General features: G+C 48.4%; 1 protein-coding gene across 1 annotated transcript; it reads right to left on the minus strand.

Moving 5' to 3' along the window:
• Positions 1-11568: 11568 nt before the first annotated feature.
• On the minus strand, positions 11569-15352 carry LOC125445119 (titin-cap). The gene is made up of 2 exons (XM_048517978.1): positions 15124-15352; positions 11569-13240 (listed from the first exon to the last, which is right to left on the minus strand). Exons 1-2 carry the CDS (start codon positions 15270-15272, stop codon positions 12844-12846), a joined length of 546 nt encoding a protein of 181 aa, XP_048373935.1. The 5' UTR covers positions 15273-15352; the 3' UTR covers positions 11569-12843.
• Between the last annotated feature and the right edge of the window lie 404 nt (positions 15353-15756).

Genomic DNA, 15756 nt, shown 5'->3' on the forward strand with positions numbered 1-15756 from the left:
GTGTTCCTGGATGGCAGGGGTTGGCCTCGAGGGCTCTTATGGTCTCTTCCAACACTATGATTCTATGATCTGATAACAGGTAATTTCAGGATGTGAAATGGGATAGTATAATTTGATCTCAAAAGAAGACTCTGCAGAGAAAAGCAATGGCAAACCATTGCTTAATTGCTTGCCTTGAAAACCCCACCTGAGTTGCTATTTGTCAGCTGCAACGTGATGACGCTTCACACACACAACAGGTGATTTCATAGGTCTTCTTAGATTGCTGCTCCCAGTCCAAGGAGATAAGGTTGACTCGGATGCTCCAAGAGCTGATGCCACAGGAAGAAGAAGAGTTGGTTTTTATAGCCCACTTTCTTCTACCATAAGGAGTCTCGAAGAGGCTCACAAACTCCTTCCTTTCCTCTCCCCACAACAGACACTGTGTGAGGTAGGTGGGGTTGATTCCTGAGAGAACTGTGACTGGCCCAAGGTCACCCAGCAGGCTTTGTGTATAGGAGTGCGGAATACCTGGGATCATTTTTAGGAGCTTGTATATAAAGCCCTCTCTCCAAATCGGATCATAGGCACACATTAAGTCTATAAAAGCTACAGCAGTTTTAATGCCCTTCTCACGTCCACGTTCCATTATTGTTGTTAGGAGCCAATGCTTGGTCTAAACAGTTCCTGTGTGCTTTGAATCCAGCTTGTTGTGGTGGAGTTGCATTTTGCTTTTTTACAGGAACAGCACAAGTATGGCTGCAAAAGCTTGAAAATGATTTACAATTCAAAAATTATGCATTAATGTTACATTTTCAAATTCTATTCATGCTTTAAGTTACTGAGGTTTTAAATGCACTTATAGGTATGCATTTGATAGGTACGCATAAGGTTGGAAAACGACACCCCAGGCAAAACCTGATTTGGGCGCCCATCCACCCCCGAACCCTACCCCACCCCCCATGCCACACTTACCTGGCTGGGCTGCCACCAGATGCCCCTTGGCCCCACCCCACCAGGCTGCTCTTTCAGCTGACGGAGCCTCCGCTGGCCAAAGGAGCCGCTTGGCTGGGCCACCGCCAGGCATCCCTCGGCCCCCCCCACCTCGCCAGGCTGCTCCTTCGGCTGACGAGTCTCCACCGGCTGCCTGGCGGGGCCAAGGGGTGCCCAGCGGCAGGCCAGCCAGGCTGCTCCTTCAACAGGCAGGGCCAAGGGGGGGCGTGGGGGTGAAGAATCGCCCCCATACGACCAGCTGGCGTGCACCTGGGGACATGCGACCCCACTTGTCCCCATGAGCGCTCCGTCTCTGCACGTGGCAGAGTGAGAAATCACACCTGGTTCTCCAGATTACAGCCCACCGTTCTTAACCACTGTAGCACACTGGAGGCAACTTCATGTATGTTGGACGTGACATTTCGCAAAGGAAAACCAAGGCATGCTTGTAGATGCTTCATGCCTCTACTTCTCCTATCAAGGCAATTACCTGCATGGCCACCCTGTCATTTCACGTGGCTGAATAAGATTCTGCCTCTTCACAAGGCTGTATTTCTGTACTCCAGCAGCTCCTCCTGTTCTGGTTTAGAAACAGCCCCTCTGCTTTCAGTGAAAGATACACAAGAAAAATAATGATCTCACAACAGTCTCTTCCTTAACAGCTTCAAAAATGAATTGTGTTCGCCCCAGCATGTGCTCCAGCAGGCTGGGTCCCTGCAGAAAGGGCAACTTGTTTACCTTGGCAAATATTTTCTCAAACTAGCAAAATATATTTTTTTTCTACCCATGCATTTTCAGAGCTCATGCGAGGGGGAGAATTTGGGATCAGTATTTGTTCCAAGGCAGCTAATTCTTTCTTCCCCCGGGCCATTTTCTTCCCACGTGGCTTTATTTCAAGACTCTGAGACCATCTGGGAGGAAAAATGAGCTAAATACCGCCTGCAAAGAGCTTCTGCAGGGGAATCAGCCTGCTTGCCAGTTATGTGCAAAGAGGCATCAATGCCCCACCCCAGAGGTTCAACAATGGCTGAAAATAGAAGACTGGCAATTTTAGCTGCTTCTGACTGTTGTGGGTTTTCTGGGCTGTGTGGCCGTGAGCTGGTAGTTTTTGCTCCGAACAGTTCACCTGCTTTTACAGCTGGCATCTTTAGAGGTTGATCATGGTGGCCCAGCCTGGAAAACCCACAACAGCCAGTTTGTTCCAATCATGAAAACCTTCGACAGCACATTCAGCAGCTTCTGCTTATCAGCCTTTTTAAAAGGCATCCCCAAAAGCTACTCCAAAAGGCAGAGCAGAGAGAATATGTTAGAGTTGCCAATTTAGTGTGTGTGTGTGTGTGTGTGTGTGTGTGTGTGTGTGTGTGTGTGTGTGTGTGTGCGCGCGCGCTCAGGTATTGCAAGCTCCGTCCATCTCATGTTGGGCTGAGCTGTGGAGGCTTATCTGGGAAACCAGATTAGCTTTGTGCACTCCAACACATGCCAGCTTGGTGACCTTGGGCTAGTCACAGTTCTTTGGAGCTCTCCCAGCCCCACCTACCTCACAAGGTGTTTGTTGGGGGGGAGGGGAAAAACTACTTTATAGAAATTTAGAAACTCTAAATATCAAAAAGCATAGTTGAAGAAACATATAAATTTGGTAGCCAGGAAATGCAACATCTTGAATGTCTTTACATGTGGAGGTTTGAAAAAAAAAAGATAATGTGAAAGGTATGAAACAATAGTTGTGCCTTGAGCAGGTTTCAGAAAAGAAAGTGTTAACAGGCCATTGTGGGTTATCTGGACTATGCAGCCCTAGTCTGGTAGTCTTTGTAGTTTGGTATCTTCAGAGGTATGTCATGGTGAGATGTGGTCCTCTCAATGGCACAGACTGAGGCACATCTCGCTGTGACCTGCCCCTGAAAATGCCAGCCATAGATGCAAGAGTAACGTTAGGAGCAAAAACTCCCAGACCACCACCACAAAGCCTGAACAACCCACAACAGCTGGTTGATTCCAGCCACCAGCCTTTGATAGTAGAAAGTGTTAACACTGATTGTCAAAGTGGCATGTTCACAAATATTCAGTGAGCTCCCAAAATCATGTACAAATTACATTGTTTTTAATGCACCCTTACAACTGCTGTACTCTTTCCCCCCAAAAGATTACAGTAGAATTGTATATTAATCTGCCATTCCCTGGACCTTTGTTGTTCTAGAACAGGGGTCTGCAACCTGTGGCTCTCCAGATGTTCATGGACTACAATTCCCATCAGCCCCTGCCAGCATGGCCATGAACATCTGGAGAGCCACAGGTTGCAGACCCCTGTTCTAGAATGCTCCACTTTGTTCTAGAATGCTCTACTTGGGTCCTAGTGCCTACCTAGTTCTGTCCCCAAGCGGAGCATTCGAGAACAAAGAAGGTCCAAGAAATGATGGGTTAATAAACAATTCTACTGTCATCTTTTGGTGGAAAAGAGTATTGTCAGTAATTCCGCTGCATGTATGGAAACACTGAAGGAACTAAAAAAAACTTTTAAAAATATTTTAAAAATGCCTTCCTGCATGGCCAGGAGTCAAATTTCCATCACCCTTTGCATTACAGTGCATGAGTAATCTCTCTACCCTGGGATGGAGCTCTGAGTTCCGATCTTGCAGGAGGGGCAAGAACCTCTTATAAACAGGATATCTGCGGAAACAGCAGTCTCTGCCTCACCCCATGCCATTGCCCCGTTTATTGCATTCTCTCAAGCATTTTGGTCTCAGAGCCTTCCAAGATGCCTGCAAATGGAGTCTGGGGTGAGTGTTGCCAATACCCAGGTGATGGCTGGAGATCTCCTGCTATTACAACTGATCTCCAGGTGACAGAGATCAGTTCAGCAGGAGAAAATGGCTGTTTGGAAGGTGGACTCCATGGTATTATGCCCCACTGAAGCCCCTCCCCTTCCCAAACCCCATCCTCTAAAGGCTCCCTCCACCCCCCAAAATATCCAGTTGTTTCCCAACGCAGAGCTGGCAAAGCATAATGCAGATCAGCACGACTGGTTGGAGCAGAAGCCTTCTGCCTCCGCTCCCTTCTCCTGCTGGCCGGCTGGCTCCCTGAACATTCCCCCAGTTTCCCCACGTGTGGGCTGCTCTGACCTTTGGTCACGTTGAAGGGATTGTGGTGGTAGCTCCAAGTGGTCCCCTGGGGAGGGGAGGGCTTTGGGGGAATCGATGTCTCCTTTTAAAAATAACAACAAATAAATCAAGGGTCCGGCCAGCAAACTTGAGTTGTGTGTGTGAGCGCACATGTGCGGTGTAATCCGCCTGCGTTATCCTTTTATAGCGCATCCCTCGGCCTCTGGAAGCCATCACATGCCCAAACACACATCCCCTGGTTCTCTCTCCAGAACTCAAAATGCCTGTGCCAAGTTCTCTGTCTATTTTTAAAGCCGAGTCCCATTTAAAGAGAGATTAAACAGTAGCATCCTATTCCCTTCCCAGTGCAGAAGTACAAACAGCCTTTTAAAGAGGGGACGCCGGTATCAGCATGTGCTTGGAAAGGCACTCCAGTTATCTGCCAGAAACATTCAGAAGCGGAGGGAGGGGAGGGTGTTGCAAGCTTGTACTGTCAGCAGAAAGCTGCTGTGGGTGTCTGAGAGGGGATGGCCTGCAAGTGAGAAATGAGCAAAGTGTCCCCTGTTATCCTGGGGGTGTTACCTTTCAGGTAGCACCTGGAGATCTCCTGCTGTTACAATTGATCTTCAAATGACCAAGACCAGTTTCTCTGGAGAAGATGGTTGCTTTGGAGGGTGGACTCGATAGCATTGTACCCTGCTGAGGTCCATCCCCACCCCACCCCCATCCCCAACCCTGCCCTCCTCAGGTTCCACCCTGCCAGTGTCGTACCGCCCAAGGGACATGGGGACACCAGATGCAGGCATGCTGGCCACAGATGCAGGCAAAACGTCAGGAGAAGATGTTACTGGAACACTGCCATACAACCTGGAAAACCCACAACACACTAATTCAAAGAAGAGTTCTTTGCTAAGTGAACACACAAATGTCAAGCAACAGTGGCATGATCCCTGAGCTGCCCACAGTGAAGGGAACGTTTCCCAGGAACTTTCCATCTTCACAGCAGAAACAACAACTCTCCCCTGTGAATAAGATCCCCGTGGGGTCACATAAGTTAGCAAAAGATTTGTGTTCACTGCCTTATTATTTGTCTCCTGTCCTGTCAAAAATAATTTCCCCAGCAATAAGAGTTCTTCAGGACTATTGTGGAACACTGACCTGTCCTCTCTGTCTTTTTCTTTGCTTTGTTCAGAGTCTGGTACAACATGATTTTTAGCTCTTCATTACTTAATCTCTCTCTCTCTCTCTCTCTCTCTCTCTCTCTCTCTACTGTCTACTCCAACGTAAGTTTGCTTGCAGTCAGCTTATTCACACTTGGAAAGATTTATGACAGGGTTCATACTTTTTGGCTTCAATTGTTTCCTTTTCCCTTTACATAGAGAGTTTACACTTAAAGACATGTGACAAATTTCACACCAACCCCTAACGCTGATGGGAGGGGCATGACCAATGATTGTGGGGCATCCTTTTGCCCCACCATGGCTACGGGCTTGCTGAGGCAACAGTACAGTATAGTATTCATTGTTTTTCTCTAAGTTACCCTACCCTTTTAGCTAGCAAACTTTTATATTAAGCAACTCACTAGTATCTGGGTCTTTAAGGTGTCCACTAAACTCTGCTACTAATGTAAATCTACCAACACTTAGTCACAGGGAAGACTGTTGGCACTAACCCCCTGTTTTCAAAGCTGGAGAGAAAATATCCCTGCTAAGTTAAGCATCTGCTGAGGCAATTCCTCAGGAGATATTATAAAGAAACCAACTGTTCCTCCAGGGCTGGAGTCTCATAACATTTGCTGCACATCAAGATTCACTTTGTTACCGCCAGGAAAATATAAAAAATATTTTCCTAAGCCTATCGCCAGACTGCACTGGCTAAGGACCAGAGCAAAGAGACCAGTCTTACCCGAAAGTCTCCATAGGGTCTGGAAAGGATGTGTATATGTGGTTGTGCCAATGTTTCACATGGTTTTCTTCCTGCTTTTATTTCTTTTAAGACTTAGCCCCTCAGTGTTGGATTTATTGTTTGCCTAATGTTTATGCTTATGTCTTAGCTAGGTTTTCCAGTCGACTCAAGGTTTATTAATGTTAGTTTAGGATATTCTTGTTCACATATATAAGGTGCTTTTTATTATATTGTAAGCTCTTTAGGATTGCATCTAATGTTTAAATTAGAAGTGTTACTTTAGATATTTGTATCTGTTAGTAAAAGCAATAGATTGTAGCAGCTGATATTGAGGTCCAGGGAAGTTAGTCCTGGAATTCAGTTTGGACCCACACCCGGTTGATCTCTTTAGCGAAAACAAAGACCCATTTGGAATTACAAATTGAATCTGATGACGGCACCCCGGATATCCCAGCCGTTGAAGAACACACCAAGATCACCATTGGACCATTTGAACTTTCTTTTGTTGTGGGACTGAGGTGTGGGAGCCTCAGGACATAACTCAAGGAAGCAGCCCACCTGATAACCAGATACCTGGGTGCGTTAACAGCCTCACCCAGTTTTAAGAATGGACACTCTCCGCTCCCTGTTCCTGCGCTCTTGTAAAGTCTCACGGGGAGACGCCTGACAGCGAGATCTCATGGTTCCATTCACAAAGTTGTGATTGTACCTCTCTTTTATGTGTTGATGTTTCTTTATTGTTGCCCCCTTGCCCTCTTTTGATCTTCATGTACAAAAGGTTCTGCCCTTGGCTACGGCGGCGCAATCCCCTGCCTGAGCTGTAGCAATCACTTTTGAATAAAAATATTATGTTTTCGAAGAACACCAGCTTCCTGCGCCTCACTACGTTGCCTGAGCTAAAATCGCTTAATGTTACCCGAGCAGCAGTGGTAACAACTTCATGTTTTGCCATGAGCAAAAATACAGTGGTTCCGCAGGTCTGTCGGAAGATGCTTTGGTGCTTGGGGTAAGAAAACCTCATGTGATCGCTCCCTTCTACTCACTACCGCAGACCAGGGATGTCAACCTCCAGGGTGAACCTGGGGATCCCCTGGAATTACGCTCATCTCCAGACAACAGAGGAGAAGAAGAGGAAGAGGAAGAAGAGGAAGAAGAGGAGGAGGAGGAGGAGTTTGGATTTATATCCCCCCTTTCTCTCCTGTAGGAGACTCAAAGGGGCTTACAATCTCCTTCCCCCCTCACAACAAACACCCTGTGAGGTAGGTGGGGCTGAGAGCTCCGAGAAGCTGTGACTAGCCCAAGGTCACCCAGCTGACATGTGTGGGAGTGCACAGGCTAATCTGAATTCCCCAGATAAGCCTCCACAACTCAAGCGGCAGAGTGGGGAATCAAACCTGGTTCCTCCAGATCAGAGTGCACCTGCTCTTAGCCACTGCTCTTAGCCACTACGCCACTGCTGCTCCTGGAGAAAATGGATCCTTTGGAGGGTGGACTGCATGGCAGAGTACCCCAATGAGGTCCCTGTCCTCCCCAGGCTCCATTTCCAGATCTCCAGGAGTTTCCCAGCCTGGATCAGGCAATCCTGCCCCCCTATTCCTCGCCACTGGCAGGGGCGTAACTAACTAACGTGTGTCGTATGCCACCCTGAGCCCTTCAGGGATGGGAGGGGTAGAAATATAAAGATCAACATAATAAAATGGCACCCAGGGCAGCCACAATAACTTTCCGCACCCACCATTTGGTTAGGTGACATGGGGGAGGGGGGCATGATGGTGAGCCCCCTACCCAACTGTGCCCCCGCCCGAACTCCACATGGAGTTTTGGAGCAGGGGTGGAGTTGAATTCTGAGCTGGTCCGTGTGGAGTTTGGAGCAGAGCAGGCTTGGCCTGGCCAGGTCCAGCTTTAAACTGCAGGCGTTGAGTCCACAGTTTAAAGCTTGACCCAAGCCACGCTGAGCCCAGGATCAACATGAGAAGCCGGGGTGTCCAACTCCAACTTCATACTGTTGCCACCACTGCAACACACACCCCACCCCCACCCCCGCCGCTCCAAGCGCCACCTGATCAGTGTTTGGGTCCACGTGGAGTTTGGGGTGGACACGTATTTTCTGGCTCAGCATTCAACTGTGCCCCTTCTCCCAAACTCTTGGGGGAACAGAAAACGATCAAATTGATGCCTAGTGGTTTTGAAGGTAAAGGCTTGTTAAATTAAGATCCAGTAGAGAAAAGTGAGACCTTTTATTAATAACGATGCTAAAGATTTAATTTCATTTTGATGCTTAATGACCAAGTGCTGAACGTGGAGGGCGTTTAAGGCTTAACATTTGGTGCAGGAGAAACTGGAAGTCTTTCTGAAATAAATCCTTTGAAATTTCATGAATTTGTGCGTGTTTTGGACTTCGATTCTGAAGCACAAATTTTAAAAATTGACACACACACACCCCACCCCCCCCCACCCCAAAAAAGAGGATAGGGCCGCTGCTGGCATTTCTTCTGTTCAAAGCCGGGTTGCAGGACCCACAAGGGCCCTAGCGGAGAGGTCGCTCTGGCTCTTGCTCAGCAGTCCCAACCTTATTCTTAGCCCTCCTTTGAGCCTCCCAGGTCACGCTGCCTGTTCCCAGGCAAAGTTGAAGGGGAATTATCTGGCAGCTGTGCTGTTTTGTATGACATAACTCCCTCCTGGCCATTCAGAGCCTTATCCCAGAACTGGAGTCCTGGCTCCTGTCTTGGCATCAGGAAGCTGGCTCCAAAGCTTGGATTAACTGTTCCCTCCCTCCCTGCCCTCTCCATAGGGCCTGCCCCACCCTGCCCCACCCCCACCTCATCCCACCTCCCTGACACTGCCAGCTTGTTGGCTGGCCCTCCTCCGTCGATATCCCTGGTGACCTTGGACTACATGTGGACACAGACACATGCGGCCAAACTGCAAAGGCCAGGGGTGGGCTGCAGCCAGTGTCTCTGGCCAGCTTTGGGGCCACAGCTGACGTTTGTCCTGAGATGGCTTTTGGCAACAGAGTGTTCCAGGACCTGGGTATGTTGAGAAAAGAGGAGCCAAAAATTGGGTTGCCAATTTCCAGGTGGTGGCTGGAGGTGTCCCATGATTGCAGCTGACCTCCCAGAGACAGGGATCAGCTCACCTGGAGAAAATGGCTGCTGTGGAAGGAGAATTCTAATCATTGGCCCCCAGCTGGTTGCCCAGTTTTTTGCTTACACAGTGGTTGTCCCCCAACCACTTTCTTGTTCTTTAAGTACAACCAGAGGTGGAGCAAGGGGAAACTGCGCCCCTGCAACAGCACTGCCCACCACGCCATGCCCTGGAATGCTCCCCCCATGCCCCCCCATGCCTTTGTCATGGCTACACCCAGGGCATCATACCCCCTTTCCCGTGAGTGCTACGCCACTGAGTGCAACCTATGTTTGGGTAGCAATTGCCTTCCACCTTTTTTTGGTGGAGGGGCATCTTTGGTCTAGCATTACTTCACTAGACCATGTCAATTTCATGTCAACTTCAGCATTTTTAAAAGCCCTTATTATTATTTTGAAATGGTTGCCCAAAGGGTGGGAAGAACCCCTGTGATGTGGATGGGGGAAGGTGGGGAGGAGCAAGAAAGCCTAGCACACATGGATTTCCTTCATTTTCCCTGTGAAGGGAGAAAAAATTGCATTTAAATGGGCTTCAGAAACTGGAGGGATTCTCTGATCTGAGGACGGAGTGACTGCAGAAGGGGGTAACGGAGTGTACTTAACCAAGAATCAAACCCAAAGCGACTGCTCGCTCAATGCAAAGGAAAGCCCATTGTTCAAAACAGTTCAGTTTTCTAATAAAAACAGTTACCGATATCTCAATCACTCTTGTCTAGCTGTGATGTTGATTTTTCATAGCTCCATTTGGAAACAACTGCTCCAGTCCTTCCAACCTGCGTCCACACAGCCTTTGTTGCTTGTATCAGTTTGATTCATTTATTTTATTTACTTCATTTTTACCCCATCGCCACCCTGCCATTCTCTCCAGGAGACTCAAGACTGCTTAGCTCATTCTCCTCTCTTTCATTTCATCTTCACACCAACCCTTCGAGGAATGTTGGACTGAGGGCATGTGACTGGCCCAATATCACCCAGCAAGCTTCCATGGCAGAGTGGGAGATTCAAACCTGGAGTCTCTCAGATCCTTCATGCCCCAGAATTTGCGGCTTGTAGCTTCTTTCCCATGATACACCCCCGCATCACACAATTCGCTTGCTTGCTTGGCTTGGAGAGAAGAGTTAAAGTGAGGAAAGATGAGTTCCTCAAGTCGTTGTTGTTGTCTGGATTAAGAGCTAAATGGTTCACTCATGAGAATGCTCCAGCAGCATGACCTGCCACAAGGGATGGGTGGGGTAAGTCCACATGCAGCCTTCTTGGAGAGGACTCACTCTTCCTGAGGAGAGAAACCAGCTCTGTGTTCTTAGTGTGCAGACATTCTGTAGTACCTGATGCTGCTCTTTTAGGGGGAAGATGAGGCAGAACATTCTAGAAGGTCGGCTGAGGTGAATCATCCTAGATCCCATTTGGACTTGGATAACCCCTGTATAAAAATGGGCTTACACAAGAGTCATGTGCTTCAAATGATTTTTAAAATCATTTTTATTATTATGGAAGTACTCCTAGCTCTGCGGTAGAGGACCTATTGGCATGCAGAAGGTCCCAGGCTCTGGGCATCTCCTGGTGAAAAGATGGTGATGGTGTGAAAGACCTTCACTTGAGGCTCTAGAAAACTGCTGCCAGTCAGATCAGACAATATCGATTCAGTAAGGCAGCTGCATGTGTTCCTGTCTCCTTCGTAATCCTGTGTAGCCTAAAACAAGGGAAGAAGGGGCTGCCATTACCCTCACCCCTTTACAAGACTGACCTGCTGTGACTATAATGGAAGGTTTTTTGGCTTGGATTTTTGATGGCCATTTTGCCTGTGGAGAGGATAGGGCAGCGATGGTGAACCTTTTTGAGACCGAGTGCCCAAATTGCAACCCAAAACCCACTTATTTATTGCAAAGTGCCAACACGGCAATTTAACCTAAATACTGAGGCTCCAGTCACATATTTACAAGGGGAAAAAATTAGAAGTTCTCCTTTTACTGAGATAGAATATGGTGTGATTTGGATCTTTGTTCCTTTAGTGACAGAAGTTGAATGAATGGGGCGGGGTGGGTGGGTGGGTTGTATCTCCAAAGAGAAATATTAAACATCTAGAGCCCAAAGAGGCATAAAGTTAGTTAGCTGTCACCTTCGCTTACTATGAAACGGCCCTCTCCTATGTTTCTATGTTGTACACCGCCCTGAGCCCTCCGGGGGAGGGCAGTATATAAATTTGGTAAGTAAGTAAGTAAGTAAGTAAGTAAGTAAGTAAGTAAGTAAGTAAGTAAGTAAGTAAGTAAGTAAATAAATAAATAAATACGACGACGACGACGATGACAACGACGATAATAATATCTGATGAAGAAATCCGTGCTGCTCATAAACATGTTCGCTGGTTGAATTTAAACGTGAGGTTAACAATCAAGAAATTGGTCACTTTGCTTGTGTGGAATACGCACAAGTTTCTTGAAATGAAGACAAGTGCATTGAGGTTTTCCAGATTTTATTACTCTGTAAGAATGCTATACAGGAAAATACAGTCATTCAATCACACACCTTTAAAGAAAATAAAGGACAAAAACTGTGCGGCTTGTTATTCACAATGCTATTCTCCACCTTTGTTGGTGAATTGCCTTTCTAAGGGCAATTGTCATTTCATCTCAAGGGAGATGGGATTGCATCCAAACCTCTACTGCTGCTTCAACCTGCCATAGCCAGACCAAAGCCCTTTCCTTCTCTTGTCTTCCTTACTGTAGCCAGACCAAAGCCTTTTCATGCAACCTGGGATTTCCACCTCCCCAAGGCGAATGCCCTTGTTCTTCATTGCATGGCAAGCATTTGTGCATTGGGGCATTCTGATACCGCTTGAATCTGCCACAAAGTTTGCCAGGGGACCGAGGGAAAAGACTCAGGAACTCAACTTGCCAGGCTTCGTCCTACGGTCCTCCTTCTACTCCTCAAGTGTCACATTTAAGTGCTTCAAGCATATCCCCTGGACCGCCATAATTCCTTTCTGTTTCTTACCCAGGAACATCACCAGAATTCTTCCATCTCATCCACTTACCACTAACCACCAAGTCACACTCCTCCTTCCAGAACTGGGACCAGGAGTCTCAGCTCTCTCGTGCTAACAGCCCCCATCTCCTTCTTTAAAACCACTGGACTGAAATAAGTTGCGCACTATCAAGTTTTAGGGAGTCCTCTGAACCACCTAGGACCGCGACTCCCTTTTGCTCACCTTTTACAGCAATGGGCTCCCCTGTATCCCAGGGGAATAGTTGTTGTTTTTTTCAAAATACACACCTAGGTGTAGCAATATAAGCACAGGTGATAGAAGTGCATGGCACTGTACATCTAATTGGATATACACAGAGAGACAGAATCACAGTTGGTGCCCCCACCAGAGTTAGGGTTGCCAACCTCCAGGTGGTGCCTGGAGATCTTCTGGGATTACAACTGATCTCCAGGTCACAGAGATCAGTTCACCTGGAGAACCTGGCCGATTTGGACTCCCTCCCTTCCACAAACCCCGCCCACCTCAGACTCCACCCCCAAATCTCCAGGTGTTTCCCAACCCAGAACTGGCAACCCCACCCAGTGTTCTCAGTCTGAATGGCCGGTGTGGGTTTGATCCTACAAAGACTGTTCTACGTGTTTGACCCCTTTCCTATAGGCCTCATGCAGCAGCAGGTGGGGGGGCCACGGCATCCAAGCCAGTCCCAAAAGAAAAAGCAGTGCATTGGGGGGGGGGGCTCTCCGCTTCACCCCCTTTGGGCCTCTTGAGACATGGAGCGGGACAAGGAGCGGGGCAGGCCGGCTTTTCTGAAGTCGGGGCGGCTGGGCTGAACGACAGGCGGCAATTCCTTGGTGATCTCGACCAGGGGCGTTTTGTCGAGACACACGCCTGCAGCTGGCAAGGACTCCACTGACTCGGAAGGAGTCGGCGTCAGCTCCCGCTCGGCCTTGCCACTTAGCCTGGCAGGAGTGAAGATGGGCAAAGGCAAGGCCCGCTGATACGGCAGGTGGTAGGAGGTCAAGGGTTCCCCCAGCAGCCCTAGACGGAGGATGCCCCACGGAGACCGCTGCACCACGACCCGAGCCTCCTGTTGCTGGTGATAGGTCTCCTTCCGCCTTCTGTCTACCTCAGACCAAGACCAGCTGCAGAGAGGGAAGCAAAGACTGGATTCAGAATAGATTCACCCCACATGCCCCATAAGCCCGCCGCCATCGTGGCCGATGCGATTCAATAGCTCCATCGAAGGAACCCCTGCGCCATGTTAATTTGCTCTCTCTTATGTTGACTATTTGTGATCAAACTGGGTCATTTGCTGCTGTACAGCCGGCCTGCTGGAATAGTTTCCCTCAGCAAGGGGGGAAAGGTTTCAAAGGCATTTGGAAGGCCTTTCTATTCATCATGGTAATTTGTTGATGCTGCTGATCTTTCCCTGCCCTGCCCTCCCCTCCCCAACCTGAGGATGGCAGCGAATTGAATACTGGGTGCATTGTCTGTGTTTGCATTTTTAAGACATCATTTTCTATATTTAGCATTGTTTTGTAAGCTGTCTTGAGTCCCACCCCCCCCTACCCCCGGCCACCAGCAGCCAATGGGAGAGTTGGGTTGCCAGAACCAGTTTGGGAAACTCTTGGAGACTTGAGGACAGAGATCTCACTGGGGCACAATGCCACAGAGTCCTCCATTTTCTCCAGGGGTATAATTCCAGAGGGATTCCCAGGTCCCACCTGGAGGCTGGCATCCCTACCTTGGACTGGGGGGAAGTAATGTATAAACACGGTAATTAACAAATGAATACTGGATTGATGAAGCAAAACTCATTATTCCTCTGACACTATGGTATGTCTCTGTAGAATTAGCTAACTTGTGGGAGGCTTAGCCTGCCAGTGACAACTCGTCATGGTAGCTAACAATTGGGCTTCCATGTGCAGTGGCAGTATACATTAGATGCTGCAGACAAACAAGGGACAGCTCCTTCCACCACACCTTCCATCTTTCTGGCCACTCATGGAGATGGAAAGCTGAACAAGACGCCCAGCAAAGCAATCGGTTTGATCTCAACTGTATGTACACATCTGAAATGGAGAAATTAACCACCTTGCTTATATTAAAATCTAATTCTGAATCACAATTTGAACCCACCTTGGTTGAAAAGATCATGTGATCTGTTAAATGGCAATTGTGTTAATCACCCCTGGTAACTGGAAGAATCCAGAAAACGACACAAATCCTTTCCTCTGCCTTTCTCGCCCCATGAACTCCCCCCACCACGGCTGAATCAAGGACCCCTGACGCCCCAAGCAAGGTCCACCCATTCCCTCCTGGGCCCCCACCCTCTACAGGGGTCTGCAGCCTGCGGCTCTCCAGATGTTCATGGACTACAAATCCCATCAGCCCCTGCCAGCATGGCCAATTGGCCAGATAACCCTACCTGGCTGGAAAGTACAGGCCCTGTTTGACTTTCTCCTCTGGTTTTTGCCTCTTCACCTTTAACCTGTCTCTAAAACAAAGCCTGTCCACGCATAACTGCATTTCCTCAGATTCTTGTTTCATGTGCTTCTCCCTGGTCTCCTTTTGACACTTATGTACACGATAAGCCAGGCAAATTGCACTGTAGAATGCCCTACGCACGGAGGGTGTTGTGTTAATCACCATCTAACTGTGGCATTCCCAGCACTCCAGCCAACCTGACGTCAATTCCACGCACAAAAGTGGAAGTGAAAAGGTTCTCATGAAGAGAGAATTGCCCACCTCTCAATTTTCTTGAGCGCAAACCCCTTTCTCACAGCTGTGATAAAGCTGATCCATCACATATCTTCTCTGCTGTGGCTTGACTAGGTTGGACTGGGTCAGTTGGGTCTACCGTGACTTGATTTCTCTCCACTGACCAGGAGGCTCCCAGCTGTAGCATTTGGCCCGTTGCCTTCCATCACCGCAGCAGCCTGCCCCCTCTCCCTCCCTGGATCAACGCACTATATCTTTGATCAAGCCTGTGACAATCTTAGCTTTACCGTAGCTTCAAACTCACCCTTCTTCTGGCCTGGTGCTAAGTGACAGGTCTTTCCATATGGCGGAGAAGGATTCTTTCCGTGCCGTATCCTTCTCGGATACTTGGCAACCCAGTTCGGCTGCTGTCAGGTTTCCGGAACTGCGGAGGACCACGCTCTTGCCGTGCATCGTGATGTCTGGGGTTCTGCTTGAGCTGGGAAGGTTTCCTCTCGTCTTAGTTCTGTCTGGTCTGCTGTCCCCTGTGAGGGTGATTTATATAGTCTTCCGAGGGCAGATTCTGAAAGGCTTGGCGTCTGTCACTATATTGGTCTTGCAAAGTCACTGGTGGAGCATTCTGATATCGGACACCTCTTCTGCATCCCCCCCCACCCGCCCCCAGGATATGTTTGTTGCTGGGAACTAAGTCTGTGACGTGGTCATATTTTTATCTCCTCTTATCCCCATCCTTCTTAGAAAGAACCAGCGGCTGTCGATAGGTAATTTAATGACTTTGTACTGAAGACCGAGAGGACGTTTTGAACTCCAAAGGTGTAATGTTTTCTACTCATTCGACCCTGGAACAGTAAGACCTTCCTCACAGGACAGAGTTCTCGATGATGATGGCATATTAGTAGGGCTGCCAACCTCCAGGTGGTCACTGGAGTTCTATTAT

Source organism: Sphaerodactylus townsendi, linkage group LG15 (assembly GCF_021028975.2).
Source record: "Sphaerodactylus townsendi isolate TG3544 linkage group LG15, MPM_Stown_v2.3, whole genome shotgun sequence".
In the NCBI taxonomy this organism is placed as follows: Eukaryota; Metazoa; Chordata; class Lepidosauria; order Squamata; family Sphaerodactylidae; genus Sphaerodactylus; species Sphaerodactylus townsendi.

Coding starts and splice junctions, on each gene's coding strand:
- LOC125445119 (XM_048517978.1), bottom strand. CDS start 15,272: ATGCACGGCAAGAGCGTGGTCCTCCGCAGTTCCGGAAACCTGACAGCA. Junction 13,241..15,123: donor AGCACCAGGCCAGAAGAAGG/GTGAGTTTGAAG, acceptor CCCTCTCTGCAG/CTGGTCTTGGTCTGAGGTAG.